This window comes from Anas acuta, chromosome 2, assembly GCF_963932015.1.
Source record: "Anas acuta chromosome 2, bAnaAcu1.1, whole genome shotgun sequence".
NCBI lineage: Eukaryota > Metazoa > Chordata > Aves > Anseriformes > Anatidae > Anas > Anas acuta.
Genome location: NC_088980.1, coordinates 52,385,434 through 52,411,708, shown reverse-complemented (window position 1 = coordinate 52,411,708; position 26,275 = coordinate 52,385,434). Strand labels below are relative to the sequence as shown.

The following is a 26,275-nucleotide window of genomic DNA, read 5'->3' as shown; positions in this document are numbered from 1 at the left end:
GGTGCAAGTTGAGGAGGGTTCTTGGGACTTGCATCCCACAGGAATCATGCTGCTAAATACTGGTTTCTAGCAAGACAAATGTTGTCACTTAGTGTGTTTGGGACCGTAAATAAAGTGTTTCAAAATTTAAAAATTCGGAAATTATTAGTGACTATCACATTTTCAGACGTGAAAATTGGTCCGCTCTTAAGTTAGTTGCTTCTCTTAATTGAGAAATAGGCAAATACGCTCAGGTTTCAGGATATTTTTATGAAAATAAAATGTCCGAAAGGATTCCAACAGTTCATGAACAATGGTAGATCAGGTTCGAAGGCAGTAGTCTGTTATGCTGCTGTACACCACTTCACAGAGGAGTCCTCAAGCTGGTGTATTTGTAAACTTGCAGAAAATAGAGAAAGGTGAAAGCAATTCAAAGAATATGATGTGCCATACGGGTGCTATTTCCTTGTGGGATGTTTTGTTTGTTTTATTGCAAAAAGTAGAGTTGAGCAAGGTAGGACTTATGCTTTGATATACAAGGAAGGCATCTTTAACTGTTGATGCTGTAGACTTGACTGAACTCCTGAGTCGACTGTGTGGGTCGTATTAACTGGTTAAAAAAACAAACCCAAACCTTTGTTAACTGGGTGCAGTCTCTCCCTAGCTCAGGTGTATCCTCATCTGCAGTAAGCAAGCCCCGGGTCTGCATCAGAAAGGTCACCTCATGCTTTCAAGGCTTTACAGAGTAGGAGAGAGCTAGGAAAAATGTGAAAGTAAAATAAATGTAAATGTGATAACCTTTTGCTTAGCTGACCTGCACAATCCTCATACTGTCAAGCTCTACTATTCTTTTCACACCATGTGAAGCATACGGTTATAAAGGTTTGTGTGATTTTTTTCTTTTTTACAAATTTTTAATCCTAGATGTAGTTACATTTTTAGAACCCATTTTGTGCTGTTTGGTAGGGCGTATTTTTAGTATCTCTTAATTATAACGATTTCCTGGTAGCCAGATAAGGTTTGGAGTTACATGGAAACCTTTTCCCAAGTTGTGTTTCCTGTTGTGTTGGTCGGAAGCTGCTTTTTCCTCCAGGTGCTGTTATAATAACTGGAATCTTGACATATGCATGCAGTTATTTTCAGTAGTTTGTTCTGACATTTACTGAGGCTTACTCTGTATTTTTTGAAGGATCTCAAGTAAGCAATTTGTTTATTTAGAAGGAGCTTTCAAGGTAAGGCAACTTACTGAAACTGCTTAATGGGAAACTTAAATAATAATTCCTCTGCATTGGTGAAACCTCCACTTTCCCTCTCGACTGGAATATTTCTGGGCTAATTAGCATTTCCATATTCTGATGCGATCTATAAAAACTCCAGTTAAAAATTCTCAAGGAATGCAATAATTTTTAATGTTTTTAATTTTTAACAAAATTTCTTTAAGTAATCTTGATTTTAGTGGAATATTTCTTCATACAAGAATTTCAAGAGAATAAATCTCGTTTGGAGCTATGTATATTTTTCCAATAAAGATGACGTTTTGGAGACTTCACTGACTGAAGCAAAATCCTGTGTCACTGCACTCTAGCAAAAACCCAACTTCAGTGGCAAGTCAGTCAGGACTTAATTTTTGGTTTGCAGTTATTTGAATTTGCACTTGATAGAGAAATTTTTTACTTTGCAGATGAACTGTTGAATCAGAGTTTTAAAACAATTACATCTTTTAGTCTTCTCTTATTTTGTTTTCTTTCATACTTGGATCAGAAAGACTTTTTGTACCTATATCCTTTTTTTTTCTTTTTTTTCAGTTTCCCCACTGCTTCTCAGCAAAGTATAGAGTGAACTTCCTTCCTCACATTAGCGAAGTGTTTTCTAAATTCCATCAGGAATAACTCAAACATTTTTGAGAAAACCTGTGTTATTTGAGGCACTCTGCAGCATCTTGTCTTGTTTTTATACTGTACTTAAGAGGTTAAATAATGAGGTAGCTGTAAGCCTATATTACCCAGTTGTAGTGTATTTGAAAAGGTGGTTGGCTGTCATCTGTTGTCTGTTTTTATGTTTTCATCATCCCGATGTTTGAAGGCTTTCAGCTGTTCTGTGAACAGCCAGCTTCCTAATGGTGGGAGTATACAAGTCTAGACAGTCTCAAGAATATTCTTGTAGGCAAATTGTGAAGTTACAGTCTGGATGGATGGGCAATAAGAGGGGTAAACAGCTGTTTGTTCGGCTGGCTTAGGGGGTGGCAGCTGATGGACCATACTCCACGAGGATGCTGGTAATGGCCAGAGCACCAGTCCTTCCTGGAGGAGATGATGGAGGGCACCCAGAGGGCCTGAGGGAGGCTGGAGGATCGGGCTGACAGGAGCTATAATGTAGTACGTTAATTGAGGAGAAGTAAACTGACTGGATAACAGTATAAAAGCACCAAAAGCCATCTGTTTGGACAGCTTGACATCTTTCACTTTCTTGTCAGGTCTAGGGGATGTGTTAGCAATCTCCAAACAGTGTTTCCAATTGCTGCTTTTTTTTTGTAGTCATTCTTCTAATTTGTTTTATTTGTAGCCATACTTATTCAGGAAACATGTTTTGTATAACTGGAAAATCAGAGAATAGCTTGGGCTGGAAGGGATCACCCAGTGCCAACCCCCTGCCATGCACAGGGACACCTCCCACCAGCCCAGGTTGCCCAAAGCCCCATCCAGCCTGGCCTTGAGCACCTCCAGGGATGGGGCACCCACAGCTGCTCTGGGCAACCTGTGCCAGGGCCTTGCCACACTCTGAGTAAAGGATGTCTTCCAAATATCTAATCTAAATCTACCCTCTTTCAGTTTAAAGCCACTACCCTTTGTCTTATCCCTACCCTCCTGACACAGTCCCTCCCCAGCTTTCCTGTAGGCCCCTTTAGGCACTGGAAGGCCACTGTGAGGTCTCCCCGGTGCCTTCTCTTCTCCAGGCTGAACAACACCAGCTCTGCACCTTTAGGTTCCTTAGATGGTCTTGAACCTGATCTCCTCCTACACCGGACAGTTCTTCATTCTCCCAGTCCCTGCCTTTGCCTTCTGCAAGTTGGGTGGTGTGGCTAGAGTGCTTGCCAGTGAAGACTGAGGCAAAAAAAAAGTGTTGTCTTGACTTGTGTTTGGCCTATTTGCACAGCTATGTGGTAAGGTTTTTGTAGAGAAAGGGCTTCTAGGAGGGGAGTGGGATGACACCTGTAGGGAGAATCAATTACTCTCCCAGCACCGTTTTTTTCCTTTGACCTCTAAGAGCAGAGAGCAGTCCTTTTAATGACTGGAATTAGCTGGCACAGCTTTCCTGGGCCCATTAACCAGCAGAAGCAGGATTTACAGGGGTGAGAGCAGTGGTGACTGCGGCTTTTTCTCCTGCTGAGGCGTTGGGGGGAAATAGAGCGTTCCCCAAATCTGCCAGGTAAATCCCCTCGCTAGAGGAGGTGAGGGCCCTGTGGCACCTCAGTGAGGCTGCGTGGGCTTCTTTGGGCTGGGAGCTGCTTCAGTGACAGACCCATCTGCCTGCTTTTGGGAACACTTTATAGGAAAAGAGGTTTCGTAGCAAATGGAAGTCAGGTGGCAGAGCGCCATCTCTGTGTGGCCTCAGGAGGAGCAGGCCGTGCCATGGCTGTGAGGGAGGTGGGCTGTGGGATGGCCGCTGCGATTGTACCGGCGGCTGGTCATGGGGACAGGGCAAAGAACTGCACATCAGTACCTCAGTTTCCATTTTTTAATAACTATTTTGCCTCCTTTTAGTTCCGCTCTCCCCAAAGTCATAGCTGGCGCAGAGCTGGAAGTTGCCCTGTGTGGGGGTTATCATGGCAACTCCTGTAAGTCAGCGTCGAGTTGCAAGTGAGCATTTTCGCTGTAGTCTGCCTTTTTTTCCTGTGCACACAGCAGCGTGTTTCAGAAACGATGCAGTTACTAACTCAAAGGTACAGTTGTGTGGTGAATGTGATAATATTTTAAGTGTGTCAGGTCTCAGTAATGTCAGTAAGAATTCACACATGGACAGGAGCAGCATGAGGGGGTATGGGTGAGGGATGATGTTGTCTTCCTCAGAGCTCTGGGACTTTAATAGACTTACTGGGTCAATTCAGTATTTTATAGACGCCTAAAAATTACTCTTGGATTATGGGAAACGTACTTCTGAATAGCTTTGTGGTGAAAAAAAGATATAATATATGCACCTGTTTTCTGTTGCTGCAGCCATCCTTAACATTTCTGACAACAAACAGAAGCCCCAGGTGTGGCAGTTTGTTTTTGCCTAGCCAAGCAGCAGCTTTTATTCTACCTGGCAGAGTGTGAAATCATGCGGCGAGGTTCCCATGTTAACCCTCTACAGCTGATGTTGGAGAGCGAGCCTAGGGGAGCTCTTCAGCTAGCGTATGTTGAGGGTTTTTTGGAGCATGTCAGTACAGCAGGCAACTAACTGTTAGCATTTAGCCATGGCCAGTGGTAGTTGCAATAGTTAACAGAACATCTGAGGCAAAAGGAGAAAATAAACAAGATAATGCAGAGCTAGGAAAGTTGTGTCGGTCGCATATGTTTCTTGGAGACCATCTCTATTTTGGGGCTTAAAATATCCTGAGCTACCAATACAGAGTGCAAAACTGTCAGAATATATTAGAAAATAGGAAATTTCTGTTGTCAGTGAGAGCCGCCGGCTTTTATTATTAGAATTGAATAGCATTTCTGCCCCATCCACAATGCTGTTAATAATTGCGTATCATTCGGGACTGTAGTAAAGGGCTCGCCCCAGGGAATACAGAGTCCTTGTACACAGCTGTGTAATTGATAATAAAGATGTGTTGACTGAAAGGAAAGTGCTTCCCTTATAACACGCTGATCTTTTACTTCTGAAATTTGCTGTAAGAAAAAGATTTCGGCTAATTTATTGATGGTGTAATGGATGTTTGGTTTGTCAGTCCAGTTTTATAGCTCCTTTTGGCAGCGATCACAGCTTGGATGCTTCTGTGTGTGGACTGTGACCTTGATGCAGGCTACAGAAGGAATTACTGCTCTCTCAATGTTTTTGCCTGGTTTAATAAAACATATTTGGGATTTTGATAGTACTCTCCATTATGGTAAATGCTTTTAATTAATTCCTTATTTTAAAATACCATTAATACAGCATTTTCCCTGGAAGATCGACACGATGCTTATCCTAGAAAACGTTGTGCTCTTTCAGCGTTTATCCATATGGATGCCATATTCTAGCTGTGTCTGTCTGATGTGTGAAAGCTTGGAGTTTCTTACCCAGCAGTATTTGTTGGAGCGTTCCCTAATGGGTAGCACAGCCCAGAGCTGCAGCTCTTCTTGCCGCCCCCACCCTTTCCATCAGCCGCTCTGCTAGCGGTTTCTTCTTTTTATTGGAAGCAGAGAGCTCGTGAGACCAGCTTAGACAAACGGACAGAGAACTTTGAGAGGAACACTTGCAATTTGTGTATTTCTCCCAAAAGCATTTTTGCTGAAGCATATTGTGGTAGTAATCTGGCTACTGTTAGTGCTTCAGCAGCTTAGATCTTATCCTAGAAGATGTTATTCTTCACTGAACACGACAATTCATTTTTTTATACATCATCTACCCAGTGACTCCTGTAGAGCAAAAAGGCTGGAAGGAGATCTTCTATTGAAACACAGTCGAATACTTGTTTCTCTGTAGAAATCAGGAACTGCTAGAGACCCAGCGTTAGATATGTAGAGGCAAATGTGGCTGTCACTGTATGTCTGAACAAGTTATGCAAGCTGGCCTTTTCTTTTTGGCCCTGTCTTAGTAATTCGTGGCAGTTGGCTCTGCTTGTTTGGTGTCAGTATCATCATCACCTTCGCTGCTGCATACAGAAAAGACCCTATGTATTGCTGCTATTGGCTGTGTGCTGTTGTCGTTGAAAACAGTACTGATTACCTACCTCATGTCAAGTCAGGCTGCCTCTGCAGCTTCTCAAGATATGCACCTGCACTACATCTAAGATATCTTCAAGATATTTTCCCAGTCTATCTAAAGGTTGACAAAACCAGGATGTCTCACACGGACAATACACACACGTGTATGTGTATCTCTCTGTTTGCACATACATGCATACATACATACCTTTCCACTTGTATTAGTAATGGATTGTGATGAAAATGTGCTGAAACAGTCAAATTATTAATTTTGGGTGTGTCAGGTATGTACAATAGCAGCAGCAGCATTAACTGATTCTGAAATCCTGGTTATTGATAATGGTGCTTTCAGGTGTTGCAGTTTATGCAGTTCAAGGAATCTGCATCTTGCCTCAGGATAAATAATTATATCACTTTAATGTTAAGATTATGCTGCCTGATATAGTATTCTTAGCCTGTCAGTTTTAAAATATAGTTGCAAAGCACAGAAGTCTTCTTTTTATAACAGCCTGTGTTAACAGTCTGTAACAACAGTCTGTCACTATTGAACTTAGCCGTAGCTTTCAAATTTTGAGAGGCAAGGGGGTATACACATGATTTATTTATTTTGTTTGTTTTTTTTTTTTGTTTTATGCTCAGCTGAGCTGGATGCTGAACATGCACAGAAGGTTCTGGATATGGAGCACACCCAGCAGATGAAGCTAAAGGAACGTCAGAAATTCTTTGAAGAAGCCTTTCAGCAGGATATGGAACAATACCTCTCTACAGGATACTTGCAGATAGCAGAGAGGCGAGGCAAGTTTTAAAATACCTTTTGTATCATCCACAAACTCACAACATAGAGAATGTTGTTTAGGGGTCACAGTCAGCAGTGGGTTTAATTGCTTGTAGCTGAAGCATTGCGATGTCTACATTCTCTCTTGGTGGAACTGAAAATTTAAATAAGCTCTTAAAGCAACCTTTGGGTCCCAGGGGAAAATCAAGAAAACTTTAGAAAATCAGTCAGACTCTCTGCTTGCTGTCTGAGGAAATGCAAAGCTCTGAGGTACACCTGGAACAGCACTCTTTGCAGCTCATGAGAGTGTCCATATCTTTGGAAATGTGGATAGAGGTGATCATTTCTGTGCACTCAGATTCCAAAGTGGGATCATCACCTGGCAGAACACGCCTCAGAAAAAAATTTAAAGGTGTAGGCAAATGTCAGTGTTGTCTTTCAAAACAGTTCCCAGATGGTAGCTTCTTACGTTGTCTATGTAAAGTGCAGAGCGTGTGATTTGGACATGAGAAATACAGACTAAGCTCTCTCCTTATTATGAGACAAGTCTGGCATCTCCCTGCTAGTTAAAGCACAAGAATGCCATAGACTGCAGACACTTCTGTGGGGGAGGTATCCATCTGTTGGCCCAAAAGCTTTGTAGGACCAGAAAGAAAGCAGGAAATAACATCATTTGTGTAGCAGGAAAAATGTAGAGATTTTGTCCCTGCTCTGAGACCAGGTCTGCTGTCATTTGCAATGCTGGAGCAGGGAATACAATCCAAGATTTTGATTTCTCTGCACAAGTGCTATAAATACTAATCTGCAGAATAATCTATATTGGTTGCTTGGACAGTCTTCTGAGGAGTGGGATATGTAAACTTTAAATTCCTTTGGTCTAGGAATGAATTGAATTTGCATCTCTTAGTTTCTGATGAGTGTGTGTGTGTGTGTGTGTGTATAATCCACTCACACTAAAAACCAGCATTGTCACTGCTGCTAGTGGATGCAGTACTCTGAGAGAGATGGATGCACACCTTTCTGAATTTCAGCTTTGTAGTATAATGCAGAACCCATACATATAAAAGAAACAGTTTCTATGAAAAATTTGATCCCACAGTACATGTAAAACTGTGGTATGTATGGAAGAAAAAACCCATTGAGTGACACAATTTTATGTCAGTTCAATATGAAGGCTTTTAACAGTGTAATTGTTAAACTTGTATAAACCATGAAACTGTTAATTATATTTGGTGTTACACATGGAGCAACTGAATTTAAATCTTGAGAACTCCCGAACATGCTTGTTCTGTTTGTACACTTTATTATTCAAGAAATAAGATGCTTACTCAGGTATTTAATTCCCTTGTGATTTGTCAGTTTTATACTGACAACAATAAATAGTTTGCTTGAATAATTAATGCTGTGAAGTCCCCATGCTGGGAGAAGACATTGGGCATCAGCCTAGGCTTTGTTTACTGCTGTCACTTGTTGCACTGATTGATGGAATGAGGAAGAATGACTGCTCTCTATTAATTCTTATTTCTAGTTTCCGTACCCCATGTTTATTGACACTTAGTGATTGTGTGTTTAAATGTGTGTAGTTTTCTTTTCTCTGAAAAGACTTTTAGTTGAGGGGGGTGCTGCAAAATGGAAAATTTCTGTGTTTGTCCCTGAGCCTCATCTTACCCTATTTCTGCTGCTGTTGCTATAAACATTGTTGCTAAAAATATTTAGTTTTGCAAAAGTTATAATGGACACTAGTTTTACAACAAAGATTGCACAGAGAGTTTTTGGATTTGGGCTGAGATTGCCGCTGAGCAATCTGACGTGTGTGTGCTCCTTCCATATCTGGTTTAATTATTACTAATGCATACAATTATAGCAGCTATTAAAGCCTTTATAGGTAATAACGTTGTGTAGCTGATTGTCAGTCTGCTCACTGCACTATTTTTACTACAGAGCCAATTGGCAGTATGTCTTCCATGGAAGTGAATGTGGACATGCTGGAACAGATGGACCTAATGGACATGTCTGACCAAGAAGCACTTGATGTCTTTTTAAACTCAGGAGGCGAGGACAATAATATGCTTTCTCCCATGCTGGGTATGATACTAGTAATGACAGTGTGCTTAGAAACAAAGTGATAAATCACCACAGTTGCTTTAATATGCGATGAAGTTACCTCATAAAACATTACGTCGATTCAATGTTTTTCACTAGTGGTTTTCAGAATGCTCACCTTAAGGTGTGATGCGAGAGAGCTCGCTTCTGGACTCTGGTTACTAAAACTTCATCTCATATATGGATCGGTTACGTGTTACATGAAGTTTTCTGGGGTGTTTCTCTTGATATAAGTTGACAGAGGTCATTCTGACAAACCAGTCACCATCAGAACATTTGCAGTAGTTGGGTTTTTATTTTTAAGACTGCTTTCTGAGAAACAGATTCAGAATTTGGTATTTTCAAGTATATTGGGACTGGTTGTATAATGCAAGATCTTCAGTGAGGTATATTCAGAAACGTGACTGAATGCAGCAGTGCATATGTATACAGCACTTCTGGAAGCTTCTAAAGAGTGGTTCTGATACTGCAGCTCTTCCGTGTAGCCTTCTTACTGCTATTGATATTAGCTACATTGGATTAAATAGTAATCCAAAATTTGTTTTATGCATTCTCATGAACAAAACCAGATGTAGGTTTTGGTAAGTTGCAGCATGATGGGGGAGTCTGCTTACAGCAAGGCATTAGTAATTCTGGATACATTATCCACTAGGGAAATGTGTTTTCCCAATTAAAAACTTATTTTAGTACTAAAATAAAAGAGCCAAAATGAATTTTCCTGGGGAAGATGAAGAAGCTCCTTTAAATGTCCATAGATTTCTTTTCAAAATACAAGTTGAAATATTTCTATAAAAGTACTTACAGTGAAGGAACAGTGCACTCTAAATCCTACCCTATATTTTGGGATAAGTAAAGAAGAGTGTTAAGAATATCCTGTGGTAATTTTCTTCCTCCATATTATTACCTGCTGCGAACGTGAAAAGCTTATGGAAAGTGGTCGAGGCATGAGATAACTAAAGATTTTTGGTTTATGGCAAAAACTAAATTCAGATGGCTGTTTTTTGACAAACATCCAGTTCGTGTATTAGTAAAGTTAATCACTGTTTGCGCATGCAAGTAATTACAGAGACCAAGACTGTTTTCCCTAGGCTGGTTTTGGCAGATGTTGGATCAAGAGGCCTCATGTCTTGACAACAAACAGTGTAACTGGATTAGCTAAGGAAGCGCAGAGTCTACTAAATGTGGTTGTTTTTTGCCTAAATAGGTTTAAAATTTATTAGCCTTTGAAATAACTGTATTCATTTTGTAATGTAAAGCAAGTATTACAGTGTATATATATTTATTATATTCATACACATGCACACTGTAATATAGCGTAATAGTGCTATAACGTGCTAGCACCTTATATTAAACACAGAGGTGGGATGGGCTTGCAGCAAGACTTGCACAGTTGTTACTACTCAGTGGAACAGCCCTGTGAATCTTACTTTTGTGGCTCAAGACAATTCCTTTCACTCTGGTTAGAAGGGATTTACCTGCTCTGAGGACCTTGCATCCTAGTATCAAGTCAGATGTGCAGTAGTCTGCGTTCTCAGAAAAATGAGATAACTCTTAGCTCTTCATTGTGCTGGCAGTGGAGAGGTGGGATGGTCAGGGAAAGATTTCACTATTTTACTGAGCACTGCAAAAAGCAGGTAAGTTATGTCAGTAGCTGGTAAAAATGAAAATAAGCTGAAGACATTAAAACGTTTTCAAATTTGTCTTGCTATAAACGGTGCCAGTTTCTGGGCATTGGTTTTGCTACCTTTCATTTTAGTTAGTAAGCTGTACTGAAAAATTGACTCATCTCTGCCACTCCAGAACCCTCCTGGGTGTGTGATGTCAGTTAATCTGAAGCGTGCAGGTGTGCACAGCAAACAGACAGGTGTCTGTGGAGACATCTACTTCGTGTCACTTGTGCTCAGTGTCTGTCTTTGTTGCCTCCCCCTGGAGTTCCTGTGTCCCAGAGCGGCTAAGGCAGTGTCACACGCAGGGCTATTTGCTGCCCGGGTTTAAGTCCACAATTGAAGATTGCAGACAGCTGGGGCAAGAAGTGTGCCCGAGCTACACCTTGTGTACCTTACCTCCAGTAGAAGCAGCTCCTATTGCCTCCAGATGTTGTTATGGCTGTTTTCTTGTTAAAATTACACTCTGAGTTACTTGGTAAGACTGTGAGGAGCACTTGTAGGGCGATGCAGTGTGAACTGCTCTGCAGCCAGCCTTGGGCAGGGCTAAGGCGTTGTCATCAGCTCATTTCTACCTGGACTGTCTTGAAACTTGTTTTAATAAGATTCTTAAATAATCCCACAGGGTTTTTGGAAGTATTTTCTCACTAAGGTTACCCAGTGCTGAAGTTGGGTGCTCTAAGAGTTTATAGGCATAGCAGGTAAGACAAAAAGGGTTTTAAATGGTGGATCAGATATAAAGAGTTTAGATGCTTCTCTGTTTTTCCTTATTTACTGCCAGAAGTGGCCAGAGAAGAGGATAGAAATAACTTTGAAATCTGAACTCTCAATCTAGGTGAACACCATTGCCTAGAAAAAGCCTTTTTGCATAGGGTATAGAGGAAGCATAGTCCTAAAATCCCATTCGCAGTTACTTGAGCTGTACTACTGCTTTACAAACGGAATTGTGCCATGCTGTAGTGCAAGGTTGTTTTGTTTCTGCATCTTCATTTTTAGTCAAATCTGGAGATGGCTTTTTATTGTCTGTCTCCCAGGTTATTTGTGGCTTTGGTTGTGGAATTTTTGTTTTGCACTCAGGATTTTTTGTGTCGTTCTGTTGGACGGGCAGCTGGTGGAGTTTTGTGGAGGATTCGCCTGTTGGTGCTGATTCTCAGCACATGCTGAAGTCTGGGTGGACTTCACGAGTCAGCGTTAGGGGGATGAGTAAGTAGTCTTGGCAAACAGGGCGTCAGCAAACTGCAACAGGACGTAACGCTCCTGCAGTCTTAAGTTATCTGATCTCCAGTATAGCAATACAAGTGAGTGAGAGACAAGCACACCATCAGAACCACGTTAAAACCAACTGTGACTTATACTTGAGAACAGTGTCAGAAAAGCCCGAAGGCAGCTTTGTGTTTTGGGAGATTCCTTACGGCATCTCGCAAAAGCACTGAGAGAAGCGAAGGAGCTTAAATGCACTCATAAACCAGCTTTGAGTTGAGTTAATGTGCTGACGTCTCGGTTCAGAGCCAGAGCTTGATTGTTGTTGTTGTTGTTTTTCCGACCGTAAGGGCCCGACTCCAACACCTATGTGAATGAGATCAGTCTCCAGGTTCCCAGCCAGTCTGAGTTACGACAGAAACTGTCCTCGCTGTCGTCAACCTGTACTGATTCTGCCAGCCAAGAAGCCAGTGAAGGGGAGTCTCCGGTTATTCAGTCCGATGAAGAAGAAGTTCAAGTGGACACTGCTCTCGCTGCTGTAACCGAAAGAAAGGGTGCTTCAGATGTTAGTGATGAAAGTGACTCTCAAACTATTTGAATCTTAAAACCATATCCTTTAAGAATGACTTTGGAATGAATGAACAAATGAATGCGGAGCTTGCCTGTGTAACAATTTGCTAAACCAATCGTAACAGCCAGACCTTTTTACTAGTCATACAGCCTTTTTACAGAATTGCCAGTCATGTGGAGGTTGGTTTTTAAAAAAAAAAAATAAAGCCTAAAGCACACACACTTTAACAGTAGTCTTGGGGCTCAGGGGAGCAGTAAAACTTTTGTATATACCATGTATAAAAGAATTAAAGGGGAAAGATAAAAGTTACTATGACCACTAACCTTTAAATGGCTGATGGGAAATACTTAGATTCGATGTATATTAATGAACCCAAATTGTTCCTTGCATGTTTTCAGCTGCTGCAACTGAAGATCTAGGATCCAAACCAAAATGAAAAGCAATTTTCTACTCTTTACTACCTACTGTCTGCCTACTGCCTTTGTCTACTAAAGCAGCAGTATCTACTCTTTCACACTTCTTATTCAGGACCAACTTATTAATCATAGGTGTTAAGGAAACAAAAAAAAAGCTATCAAAGGAGGAGAGATGCGTACTGAAATGTTTTACTCCTTGTGGAGCAGATACCGTAGCATTGTATAAGCTTACTCCTCTTTTGAGATAAAATAAAGTATTTCTATCCCAACCATGTCTTTTACTTGATTGCCCAAATATTTTCTTCATGACAGTGAACAGAGGAGACTAATTCAGCAATCAGAAAAGTGGTTATTTATACTGAGCACCAGTGTAATTTACTTTTCCATGGTAACATCTGTTTGACTACACTGATGCAAGACAGCAACTTAAGGGAAATGAAGCTGAATAAATTATAAATTAAGTGAATACATTTTACAAAATTTAGGCCTTGCCTATAGTCATCATCTTACTGCCCTCATTTTTTTCTGCAGTCATTTTCTCTCTGAAACGGAGGACTGAACCTGTCTAACACCTGTTTCTTGTCAAGTCTCACACTCTGCAGGGATCTGCTCTCCTTTGAGAAGTTTCCTGACTCCTGCTCTTCATGCACTGAGAAAAGGAATGTAATCAGAAGCAGCGTAAGTAAAAGGATGAGCTGTGACATAGATCTCTTCCCGGGCCTTTCCCTGACAAACTAATGGTTGGGATTGAGGCACCTCCTGCTGCTAGCCAGCTGGGATGTGCCCAGTTTCCTTAAGGACTCACTGCAGCTCCTGGTATCTGACAAAGCGTTTCCTCACCTTTAGGGTGTGCAAGCTAGAAGCTCACTACCTACAATCAGGTACTTACTCAGTATTTAACCAGCATTTGTTGAAAGAAATCTTTCTTGAAGGAGCTTACTTTACTCACTCACTTTCCAGAAGACAGACAAAGTGTCCAAAAAAGTTTTGTTTTTTTATTAAACCTCGTAGTACAAACCTGGAAAGTAAACAAAAAACTGGCAATAAACAACATGAAGTCTTTCCTTACAAGGAAAGAGAGCAGAGCAGCGCTAATAAATTAAATGTCAAACTGTAAGCCATAGTCAGAAGTTTACTGTCAAGAGGGAAAAAGTACACAGCAAGGCCATAAAAACCAGACAACCACATTTGAAAACACTTGACTCTGTTTATGTTATTGTTAAATATTCCAAAACAGTTCAGTCTTCTGCAACAACAACCAACAAATTGTATTATAGGACTTTCCTGACAGTCACCACTGGCAAGCTCAGTGCAATATGGGTAGCTACGGTATTGTTGAATTCAATTACGAAACAAAACAGTTTGTGAAAACATTTTCCCTTTTTTATTCCACACATACTGTACACACAACCAGAAAAGGGCAACAGCTACTCCATTATTATTTTTTGTTGTTGTTCAGTGATGTAAGCAGCACTTATAAATGTTACAAGAAAAACCCTGTAAGCATCCAATCCAACCGATGAAGAAAGTGAAACGTAAGGCTTTTCTTCATCTTGTCTCTTCGCCATCCCTCCCCCCACCCCAAGAAAAGGCTCAAGTATTTAAAAAAATTTACAGGCATATGTACAAAAGGTGTGATTTTTTTTTTTGTTACAACATGAAGAGAAAAAATAGACAAGATGAAAGCAAATGCATTTTCACATTCAAAAGAAATATGCAGACCTGCTAGTGGCTCTAAATGTGATCATATAATGAAACAAATTCAAAACAAAAATTAATGCTCGACTGTGTAAAGGTGTGAAAAACAGCAGTGGAATGGAAATGGAATGTTAGAAAGATTGCACGTCTATGACAAAAGAAGCACTTATGGCTTCAATCACTTTTTTTTCTTTTTTCTTTTTTTTTTTTTAAAGGATGCTATTGAAGGGTTTTTGATAAAGTAGCCAACAGCACCAAAAAATAACAGAATGGATTTCCTAATGAAATCAGGCACAGTTTTCCCTCACATGACTCCTCAAGGCAGGCAGTCTTTTTTTTTTTCCTTTTTTTTTTTAATTTTTATTTTTTTCCCCCTCAAAACAGATGCATAGTGATGTGCTGGTAAAAGAGAACATACTCCAAATCTCCTCCTTTTGCCTACAGTTAGGAAACAAAGTCCATCTTCAGCTGCCAAAACCTCCCAAAGAAAGTGTGTATTCTCCAATTTAAAAAATTACAAAACTCATCTTGCTGTGACAGAATAAAAGACAGCCAAAGTAAAGCAATTTCTTTCAAGTTTTTGTCTCCTATCCCTTTTCTCTCTAGAAAAATCTGCTCACATGACTGGAGAACAAATTATAAAACACATCAAACTTTAACCTATTCAAAAAATGGGTTAAAAGCCTTTTTTCACAGTTACCAAAAAGGCTTTTTATTTTTTCAGCCATAGGGACAATACAAATTAATATTTTATCAGCCCCTTGCCGGTTTTAAAACAGTGAACATACGGCAGTTTAAAAAAATCAGACTGCTGTATCTATCTAGTCTAAGTACAAAAAAAAAAAATTCAACAGTTTAATGCTAAAACAAAATTATTTCTCTAAAACCAGAAGAAAATCTTCTTTAGAGCTAGTGCAAAGACAGCTTGTATTCTACAGCAAGTACTCCAAACTATGGTATAATAATTACAAAAAATATATATAAATTGACAAAATGAGAGTGTTGGCATCTTCAGGATTAACTTGAAGCACTTTTGGATGAACTGGAGGATGAAAGCCTAGATGATGGCACGTCGACTGTCGCTCTCTTACGAGGTCCTCTTTTTGGTGTAGGCTTGCTGATACAGTTCTCAATGCTGCCATTTTTACCAGATACTTTTCCACAGATTTGATTGACTAGACTGATTATTTGCTCCTGTAGAAAAATTGGGAAAAACAGAACACAAATCAGCATTTTTTCTTTATCCGGGCACTTCTAATTGACATATAGGTAATGCTGCCTTTTTGACTGAAAGCACCCAACCAAGATTAAAAAAAAAACAAAACTACTTGTTGAAATTTCCCCGCTCTACCCTTAAAGACAGTAATCAGCTACTGCAGAACTACAGCTGCTGCCATGCAGGAGAAAGGGCTGTGGGCACTGAGATAAGAAAGAGACAGAAGTCCCTGACCAGTACATCCGAGCATCTTGGCTACATCGCCACTCCTGATCTCATTATACTCAGCGATTTGATGAAGTTTGGGGGTGGGTGGCAATTTGTCTGAATTGTCTTTCCCATCCTGGTAGGAATTTTGGGAAGTTAGTTTTGTGCAAGGTTGAAGCAGACTCCTAATTAAGTATAGCCAACAGTTAAAAAATAGCTTTAACATATGGCATTTGACATGCAGCCTCCTCCTCTCTCTCTCCTCACCCCTATTCACAGCCCTCAAAAAAATCATGTAAAAACCTCCAGGCATGCATTTAGCATCTTTCAGAAGTGCAGAAACTTTCTGACAGTTTTTTCATTTGAAAAATTAATAAACATGCAGTATTCAAGGAGAGATTTTCTTCTTTTCCAATGTAGCCCAAAATACCTTTGTAATTAAAAAACCTAGCAAAAATTATTACTGTATGTGATTCTGATGAAGAGTGGCTTTGAAAACCTCAACAGTTAGCAATTCCATTGAAAACACAGGATATACGAGGCTAAACAATCTCAAGAATACAAGAAATACATTTAGATTTCTGAGAAGTTTCCTGAAACTCTTCAGTGTTTAGCATGTTACAGAGCCCACAATTAAAATCGAAGCAAGCCACAGTGGCACGCTCGTTCCCAGACTCACTCTGACCTTCTGTTTTTTTTCTGGACACCCATGCACATACATCAGAAGCTGCCAAGACATCTGTCCACGAGCAGCTTGTACCAGCACTGATCTTAAAGAGCTGATTTTGTCTGCCCAGAACCCAGGCACAGTCCTACGTCATCAGTTTGAGTTCATTTGTGCTTTACTCCAAGCCATTACTGGAACTCTCACCTAGAAGTACTCTACAAGATGGCTTTAGAAGGTTCAGGCTGGACCTCTTGTAAGTCAAGAGTGCATTTTCAGCTACCAACAGACAGAAGTTATCATAGAGCACAGAAGTGACCGTAAATTAACTGAACAAAGCATAGCCTCATGTTTTACAGCACCCCAAAGCACTAAATGGCATGTCTGATCTCTACCACCCACTGAGACTTCAGGCTTCATCTTTGTAATCATGTTTCCCTCTCTTTCTGCTACTGAGATCATCACAAGGCAGTCTCCTGAGGCCCTGGCATGACAAAGAGCTAAGTCTAGTCCTAGGTTTTCAGTACAAAGGCAACCAGCACCGCAGAGCTACGATCATACAGACCTCATCGTAACGGTACATCATTTTCAGTCCCCGACAAGACTTCTGTTTCTCCACATGCCGCAGGGCACACTCCAAGCAGAAGACAACGTTTTCATTCTCCTGTACAACCTATCAAAAGAGGAAGGGGGAGAGAGAGGGATATGCAGTAAGCTCCAATCTGTAGCTGTGTTATGCACGCAGTATTTCCCATTGTAATATGTGATTTACTGTACCTGTACCTCACTATAAATGAATGAAGGGAGGAGTAAACAAGATGCACATACACTGTGCAATAATCTGGAACGAACTAAGAAGAAAGTGTATCTTCCTTTTTGAGTGCTAATGCTGGCTGATATATATTAATTAAAAAAACCTACACCATTAGAAGTGAAGGATGAATCTAAATACTGTTACATGTATAAAGCTTTACTGGTATCTAATATATAACCTAAAAGTTTCTCAAAAGCAGCAGTTTCTTGTTATTCTAAATGCTGCCTTGAGTAAGAATCAAATCAAAAGCTTAGCCATAGGATGCCCTAGTTACTGTCTTATTCAGCAGAGGTCACATTTACTCAGCTGGCTAGCTGCCAAAAACACAAAGCTTGAAATTAGACAAACAAGTTGACTTGTTGTCCCTTATTGCTGTTAAGAATGACAAGGAAAAGTCATTCCCTTTTTCTACACATACACAACTTCATCGTATCCACAGCAAACTGACCAGAATTGGAGTTTTTGGTTGATTTGATTTTTTTTAAACTAACTAACTCATTTTGAAGTTAGTTCAAAGTAGTGCTGCTTAAACATGTCTTAGCTGCCCAGTGGTCTAAAGACATGGCTCAACAGTGTATTCTGTCGTAGGGAGGGAAACAGCTACATCACATCATTCAACAGGAACATTGGATTTCCATCAAAAAATTAACAGCTCTAAGGGAAAGAAAAAAAAAAAAGATGACAGGAAAAAAAAGGCTGACTATGGACACACACTGTATCATATTTAAGTATTTGATCTTGGCATGAGGTGATGCGTAAGATTGTGGGGGGGCTTTTTGTATATTTAACGAAGCTGCTGCATTTCTGGTTGTTCTGTATACAGCTAAAAACCTGAAAGCGTTACCACAGTGGTTAGCACGTCTTTGGAAGCCAGTAGGCAGCTACTTGTACAAACAGAGAAAGTTCACAGGCGCGCCTTCCTATTTTCCAGTGGACAGGTTGTCAAACAGCATCTTAGCTTGACAGCTGGGACACATCTACCCTGCAATCTGCCTTGCAGGGAAACTAGAGCAGCAGGGGCTGTTCCTGCACACCTGAGACTCGGGGCATACGTTTGAGTTCCCAGCTCACCCTGAGCAGCGTTCTGCCACGACTTACTGCTGTGGGCAGCCTGCAGGTATTTTCGTTACCCCTCTCAGTGCAATGAAGATGTGCAGGTGGGTGTCCAAGAGCAGCTCATGTGGCTCCTTCAACCCTTCCTTACCGGGGAGGAAGCCAGCTGGCACTAACTGTTGTCACCACTGCATCAGTCGATAAGTATTCTGACACATCAACATCCCTGCAGCCTGTGTGAGGCACATGAGATGACCCCGTAAGGCGTGCGTCTTCTCTCAGACACTCCCAGTCCATTACAGTGTGTTACAAACAGAACGGGGGGCTGAGGATTTGACCTACCATGGAAAGATAGCACAAGTGCTGACAAATCTGACATCTCCTCTCCGACGTTTCTAACTGCAACCACTTTCGAGGCTTTTTCTTTCCATCCACCCCCGTGCTGCTGCTGTCGTGGCTGCCGTAGCGTGCTGAAGAGTGGAGACCTGCCTCATACAGCTGCCGCCGCTGCCTCAGCTCCGTGTCCCTGTGAATATCGGATGCAATTAGTAACTGGGATTTCTTCCTAACACCACAAAGCCAACTATAATCACCCTTTGACCATGATCATCACCGAAATCTTAACTGCACGCAGCACAGCCCTGAGCGCAACAGGAGTTTGGTGCCATTCCCTACGTGTGGTGAGAGAGACGGCCAGCACCACAGAAACGCTGCCTAATTGCAAAAGTCATCTCAGGCTTGTAACAGCGACCACTGTATCAAGCCAGTGGTTCTCAAACTGCTCCACAAAGAACTGGGGACTGCCGAGTGCTCCCTCGAGGTCGGTGGGGCATGTGGAGAGCTGGGAGATGTGGCTAACGTGCCTGCCTTCCCTGAAGTTGCCAAAAGCCACCTGGAGGAGGAGGAGGAGGAGCCGATGCTGCCGGGCGTAACACAGCCACCTTCATCAGGAGGCAGCGCTGAACCAAGGACCTGATCTTGCTGTACACCCGAGGGAAAAAGGAGGAGATGTCAACTAGGAACAACGACAAAGCCCTCCAGCCGCCCTCCACCCGCTGTGTCTGCAAGGCGGCCAGCAGACACCTTGGAGGGACTGCAGGGCGGGTTGCAGCTGGGAGGAAGACAGCGAGTGTGGAGGGAGCTGAGCAGAAGGGGAGGATAACAAATCTCACCGCCAGACAGCGCTGAAGAGGGGCGGAAAGCCATGCTAAACAAATGGCCTGGGGAAACTGAGCACCCGAGGCAGGTCAGGAAAGGAGGCAGCAAAAGACACAGCATACGAGCAAAACAAAACAAATCAAAAAAATACAGGGTGCATTGTTCCACTTTGGTTGTTTCTTTCAGGCTGGTTTGGGGTTTTGTTTTATGTAAGCAGCCACGGGAAGGACTGAGATTCTCCAGAGAATTCCAACCTCGGTATAGGAACAAGTTTGAGAACCACTCTGATAGAGGTCGATGTGATTTCTTACAGCAAGCACCAACATTTCTGTTTCACCTTTCGCACTTGCAGCCTTTTCCTCTTCAAGGAAAAAAAAAAAAAGTGTGCGTAGAAGTGATTATTCCTGCAGGGCAACCAGCTGCAGGCAAAGCAGTCAGCACACCTGGAAGGGGGAGTCAGCACACCTCTTTGCATTTCTTTCTGAACACTAAAACAACACATGGGCTGCGCTCCCCTTCAATATGTCACTGGAAGCTTGCCAAATGAACATGCTAGTTAGTTAAATACAGTTTGTGTAGATTCCATTCATCAAAACTTTCTTGACATCTCGAGTACCAGTTGTCACAAACTTGAAAGATAGGTAGCAACTACATGGTAGGGAACAAAAGAGAAGAACATTACACAGGAAGCCAGGCAACATTATATTTTCTTTTTTTTTTACCTATCTTTAGAGAAACCCTAAATATGTGTTTCCTTAATCACTGTGGAGAGAAAAAGGAGTGTGAAGCTTTTGTTGTTAAAAACGTTCAAATGCTAATGCAAGATGCATAAGCACCCATGCACAAGCTGCTCGCTTACTCAGTGGTTGAAGAAAAAAAACAAAATCTTTTTGTATACAAACGACATTACGACTGTAACGATCTTGATGCTAAAGACAAGAGTTCCTGCTGCAAAACCCACGCTGCTGGCATGGATTGACAGCGGCTGCTGATGCCAAGGGGTTAAAAGCTAAGCGGCATCTAACCGCCTGGCACCGAGTAGCTCACATAACACATCAGGAAGTCTTGACTCTCAGAATCAAGACCCAAGGACAGAAAAAGCCGAGCCAACCTGTTCTTCAGTTCTTGGATGGTGCCAGAATTATGGAATTCTTAGAGTAAGACATCCTAACCACGGGCACCCTCACAGCAGCCGAGGAAACTGCTTCTTCCACATGCGGCTGTCTTCAAACAGATTTGCTGGGCTCTCGCTTGGTTAAGGACGTGCAAGACACGTGTCTGGAATGGTTACTTACATTATCCACCTCGGGAGTCTGTCAATGAAAACAAAATAGGTACACCAGGCCCCCAATTCGTTACCTGAGCTCTCCAAGAAGTGATGATATCGTACTCAGAGTCGGTCCATTTTCCTTTTTTGCTTCCGCTGTTGCGATCTGATAAAGCAACTTCTCCATTGAAAATGGTTTGGCTATACGTCGTCTCTTCATTTCCTGGAACAGAAAGTTCCAAATTATCTCTTCAGCAAATTTTGAAAGCAAAAAAGTTACCTAGGATGAATTCAATGCAGCAAAAAGTAGCCTTCTAAACCAACCCAAAGTAAAACCTTCTTTAGTCTAAATTAACCAAAATACTTAGGTTCCTAATTTACACCCAGCACTGGACTATGAAGGAAGACTTTCTGCACGTGCTTTAGGTGAACCAGTGCCACAGGAAACTCTAACACCCAAACCAAATGCATGCTGCCAGTCACAATGAACTGCTTCCTCAGAGAATATCCTAGTGCCCATTATAGATAACGTTTTGTTTTCTTACAAAGTCAGTAAGTACCAGGAGTAGCATTTATACTAAGAAATCAGTCTGTGTGTTACCATGTCCTAGCACACTTCACTGTGAAATTTAACGCAGAGGAAAAGATCTGCATGTACGGACAGAAAGAAAGAGTACTCCAGTGCCACCACATTTCAGGTACCCGTTTTTCAGAAAACAAAAATCACATTTCACCACCGGGAAAGCCAAGAGATGTCAGGAGAGTGAGAAAAATGAAAAAATGATGCCCGGGTTTACATCAGTAGGCAGTTCACTGAAGTGGAGGAACCACCACTTCTAAATCCCCTCCCTAAATATGCATTTTTCCTGTGGAGGCCGAGAGAAGCAACCCGATCACTGAAGCTCAGTAATACACGATGCCTACTCTCAGCTATCCTGTCACATCTATTCTGACCTGCTGCAGGCCCAGGGCTGTCCTCGTTTTTCATCTTTACAACACCACAGACGTAAGAGGTGATTAGGAATAAAGACAAGCACGAGCAGAACAGGCTGATGTCAGGGTAAGGAGGCAATGGGCTAAAGAGGGAGCTTCAGTTCTGCTCAGTTTTGCCTCGGACTGGCTCCTCTCTGCTTATGCTTTTAATGGCAATACCCTTTGCTGACCGAAAAGCGTTCAAAAGGTGTTCACAGGTAAGAAAAGCGTCCCTTGCAGTGTGTTCTCTTTACTAGAGCCAGCCGGGGGCTGGAACAGCAGCACTTCTGGGCGCTGCAGGAGTTCTGGTGCCCACTGGATTCGGTTCATGGACTGTCCGAGGCTGCATTACAACAGCACACGACGTCAAACCAAAAGCCCACACAGACAACACCCCACAGGCAGGGAAAAAGGCCGTGGTAGCTGGCTTGAGAACAGCTCCACAAGAGCAGACACACTGCCATGGTGCACAGCTGGCAGCCCAGGGCCCGAAGCCAGAAACGTGCGCTGTGTGTAACACAACCCACTGGGGCTGTGCATTGATCTGAATTTCTGAGTCCATGTGCAATCTGCTCTGACGTACAGTACTGAAACGCACAGATAAGTATTTTAAAACAGACTTCTGTTTGGCTTCGACCTGCTGCCTAATCATTTCTCTAATGACATTTTTAATGCCATGAGAGACACCGAACATTCCCATCATAATTATCATCTTCCTGCCACTTTGTAGCTGGTCTTACTCTCATATACTTCTCTTGCTCATCAATTTTCCAGGCTCTTATAGTTAACACAGGATAATTCAAACCTTTATTCATCAATCTCCACTCTACTTTTTCTAGTTCCTCTGTCATTTTTGCAATTAGGGATTCAGAATTGCGCAAGTATTCAAGTCATGGGCATATGAATATACCAGTGTTTCTGCTCCCTTTTCTGTTCTGTCCCTGGATTTCCTAACATGCAATTTTTTTAAAAAGAAAAACCTCTCTGGAGCACTTTGCTGACAGTTCCACAGGAAGCTGAAAATCTCCTTCCTCAGCAGCAGGAGCTCTTCTGGAGCCTATCACTGTGTCTGTCAAATTAGGATTTTTCTTACTCCCACGTGAGTCATTCAAAATTTCTCAGCACTGAACTTCATCTAGGATTTTCTCACTCAGACCATTCAGCATCATGATCTCTCTCTGTCACACCTCATAGCTTTAATTTTTGCAGGAAGTTTCGAGGCCTGGAGGACACGATCTCTCTACAAAAGCCATGTTTGATTGCCCTGTTCTCGTTCTTTTATACATTTTTTGTTCTTCTTGCCTTTAGCCAGTTGTTCTTCAGATTCTCTTTTTGGCCTGCATTAGTCTGTGTTTGCGTTCATCTTGCTGCAGTTTCAGGTGGGAAGGGAGTCATTTTATTTGCATTTTCACCTTTTGGACATAAAGGGGATTTCTGTCTTACTTCAGATAGACACCTTTCTTCTGGTGGTTAGGCATGCCAAGCTTAGTGGGGGGTTTCTCTCTTTGCTGGGGGGTTTCCTCTCACAACTTTTAGTATGCCATGGATGATGCCTGTGCTATCGAGTATCGTGATGCAGGAAGAGCAGATGTGTAGCATGAAACAGTCAGTGCTGAGGACCCAAACACCCAGAGGATGTGTGTGTGTAAAGCTGAAGACTACTTTCAAGAAGCCTAGCCTGGTCTGGAGGATATGAAGTGCATTTATTTCTGCCTCTTCCCATTTAGCTTCATCTGAAAGCAACCCAGCCTGCTCAGGCTAAGAGAGCTCCGTGATAGGAACCAAGGAGCGGTAATTGCATGGTGTTTTAAAAGCATATTCTTAACCCAAAGTAAATCTTTGGGACGATACACATAAAGCCTCTGCCAGCATCTTGGTAGGCCCCGTGCTACCAAAGCCCTCCTCTAAAAGCAGACGTTCCAACTTCAAGCCATGCATGTATTTAGTCCCATTTTCTGTTCTCCATAATGAGTTTTACTGACTCTGCCCAGTGCCTTATCTGGAGTTTCCCCTTTGCCACTGAGCACGCAAACTCTTCCCTACCTGTAAGCCTTCTCCTTAGTCTAAAAATTCCCAAGGCATTTAGGATGCTTTTCCAAAGTTTACAGACCAGCTGAAACCTGTCTGTCCCTTTACACAAGGCTTTATATAAACTCCCTTTATCCCGACATTTATCCCAAACTCCTTATAAACTGGAATCAATGCAACTTCAGATGCAGAATTTCATTTTTTTTTTGCATATATTAAAGAAGACTCGGTGGTCATTCAATACATGAAATAAAACAACATTGTTTAGTAATATAAAGAGTGTCACTATAAAAATCAAGTCACAGTATCACAGAGGGAAAGCAAAGTCAATATATCAAACAGCCAAAAACTGTCAATATTGCTGTCCAGAACTGAAAGACAGTAAGATACATTTGTTTTTCAGAAAGTTCATTAACAGTCCAAAAGGGGAAACTTGCTCATTATACACAGAACTTTTCACAATCTTTGAAAAGCCCAATCCCAGTCAGCCTTAGAAAATGGCAGCGTGCCTTGATAAAGTAAAGGAAACGAGGAAGAATTTCCAAAAGTTAAGAGAGTTAAGAATATAGGAGAGTTTGAGGAAATAAAAGGAGGAAAATAAAGACAGAAAAAACAGTGTAGTAGGTGTTTCCAGAGTTATTTTATATAAACACGTATCTATGGTTCTTGTAAAGTTTGTAACTTCAATTTCCAAGGCAGGTTATTATAGATTAGGATACGCTGGATTTTCAGTCAGGTTGTATCTACCCAGTGCAAAGTTTTTAAAAGTTAATCAAAAGAAACTGTTCTTCAGAATCTTTTAATTGCTGCATAGTGATTTTCTGTCTCTTACAAGAGTCGCATTTTCACAATATCAAACAAGTGTTCAGTAGAGCAATAAATACAGCATATGGTGGTAATATAGTAGTGTACCTTCAGACACGAAAGGTCAGTTCAGTATTTTCATTCCTTACCTACACACATATACAATTCCCACCTTCCCCCAAAATAAATCTGTAATAAAATAACCTTTTATTTCAAACTAAGTTATTATACAGTTAGTATAACCAGACTGGAAGAATTCCATTAACCCTAAAGAACCAAAACCTAGGTGTGGACATATTATAATTAATTACTTACTAACCACTTGGTATGAAGCTGTAAACGATAATTTACTATTGGCTTAGCTAGAAAACACTACCAAAATAGCATCTGTAACCCATAGTGTATTTGAGGAGGTCAGACACACAATTAGCCAAATATATTGTTTGTCTTAGAACAAAGAAATGTAGCCAAAATCAGGACTGGGCCATTCAGCTGTTTCTGCAGACAGTCTACCTCAGTTAGTTGTGTGAAAAGGGAATTGGAAGTTTTATTTACAGCTTAGTATAAGACGGGCTGGTCAGTGAACCTAAGAACTTTCAAGTTGATTAAAATTGAAATTGCCCTGATCAACAGCTTTTCCTGAATGAAGGGGCAGAGAAAGACAAGCAATGCAGCTGTGAGTGTTAACTGACTCTGCCTACCATAAAAGCTAACAAGCACAGTTATTCAGATACTTGCACCTGAGATTCTAATGGTTCTAGAAAACATCACCTAAAAAATGTAGTAAACTTAATACAATATATTATCAGTAGCTCTGAAGGGATTTTTGAAAAGCTTCCTTGCAAACTGGTCTGCAGGCATAATAATCTTCTGGATTTGTCAAATACACAGAAGTTTTTAGTTATCAATTATTAACTTAATTGCTTTTCTGAAAACACTGTATCATCATATGCCTTGCATATTTTTTTATTTTTTTTTTTAATTTAATATTCCACAAAAATAAACATAGTTGTACTGGTCTCACAATACTATCAATCCTGGAATGTCTGTTTTGCTCTTTTCTCTCGTTTTAGATGTCGGGGTGGTGAATCCATTTTAACTCCTTTTCTCAACTTACCTTGGCTGTTTTAAAACCCATACTTGTCCACTGGGTGGTAGCAAAGTGCACTGTTTCAGAAACACTATAGCCACAACACACTTTAGACACAAAGGATCCAGGAAAACAGACAACAAACTGCCCGCTCTGCTGTACAGTACGGTGCACCCTGATCCCCTCCTTACACAAGATTTCTGGGGAGATCTAGAAAGACATAAAAACAATAAAGAAATAAAGTCAGAACTTTGTTGTACAGTTTGATCCCCTTCCTTGCTGGGTACTGCCACTAGTTCTGGAGAAAAGCTACACCCTGCTAACAACTCCGCTCTACTTTCTCTCTTCCCTTTTGCACATGCTGAAACTTAGTTATTCGGAGTGAGAATTACAGATGTTTCTCTTCTGAAACCAATAGTTGAAACTTTCACTTGCCAAAGAATCTCAAACACAAAGCCTCAGAAACATGCTATCTGTAATAATAATAATAATAGAAGTAATGTAAGCCATTTGTTTTTCCATCCAGATTACTCTAGACAGACGTGTCATTGGATCCATCTTGCGTTTACACTTTTGTTAGGGATGGTAAAATGGACAGCCAAGAAATTTGTTGTGTTCTCCCAGATTTATTCTTAAATGCACTAAATGGAAATCGTTATCTATAAAATAAACAAGGGAGCCAAAAATTTTTTGAAATCCTTCAAA

General features: G+C 41.2%; 2 protein-coding genes across 2 annotated transcripts in view; one reads left to right on the top strand and one right to left on the bottom strand.

Moving 5' to 3' along the window:
* The window catches only part of DTNBP1 (dystrobrevin binding protein 1), a 71,518-nt gene extending 58,650 nt beyond the window's left edge, over nucleotides 1-12,868 (top strand). Inside the window, exons 8-10 of the mRNA XM_068674774.1 lie at nucleotides 6,510-6,665; nucleotides 8,587-8,730; nucleotides 11,963-12,868. Coding sequence (XP_068530875.1) covers nucleotides 6,510-6,665; nucleotides 8,587-8,730; nucleotides 11,963-12,210 — 548 coding nt within the window. The 3' untranslated portion in view covers nucleotides 12,211-12,868. The remainder of the gene's footprint in view (nucleotides 1-6,509; nucleotides 6,666-8,586; nucleotides 8,731-11,962) is intronic.
* Nucleotides 12,869-13,574: 706 nt separating this feature from the next.
* The window catches only part of JARID2 (jumonji and AT-rich interaction domain containing 2), a 202,574-nt gene continuing 189,873 nt past the window's right edge, over nucleotides 13,575-26,275 (bottom strand). The window contains 5 exon segments of the mRNA XM_068672023.1: nucleotides 13,575-15,491; nucleotides 16,950-17,057; nucleotides 18,594-18,777; nucleotides 20,769-20,899; nucleotides 25,598-25,780. Coding sequence (XP_068528124.1) covers nucleotides 15,315-15,491; nucleotides 16,950-17,057; nucleotides 18,594-18,777; nucleotides 20,769-20,899; nucleotides 25,598-25,780 — 783 coding nt within the window. The 3' untranslated portion in view covers nucleotides 13,575-15,314.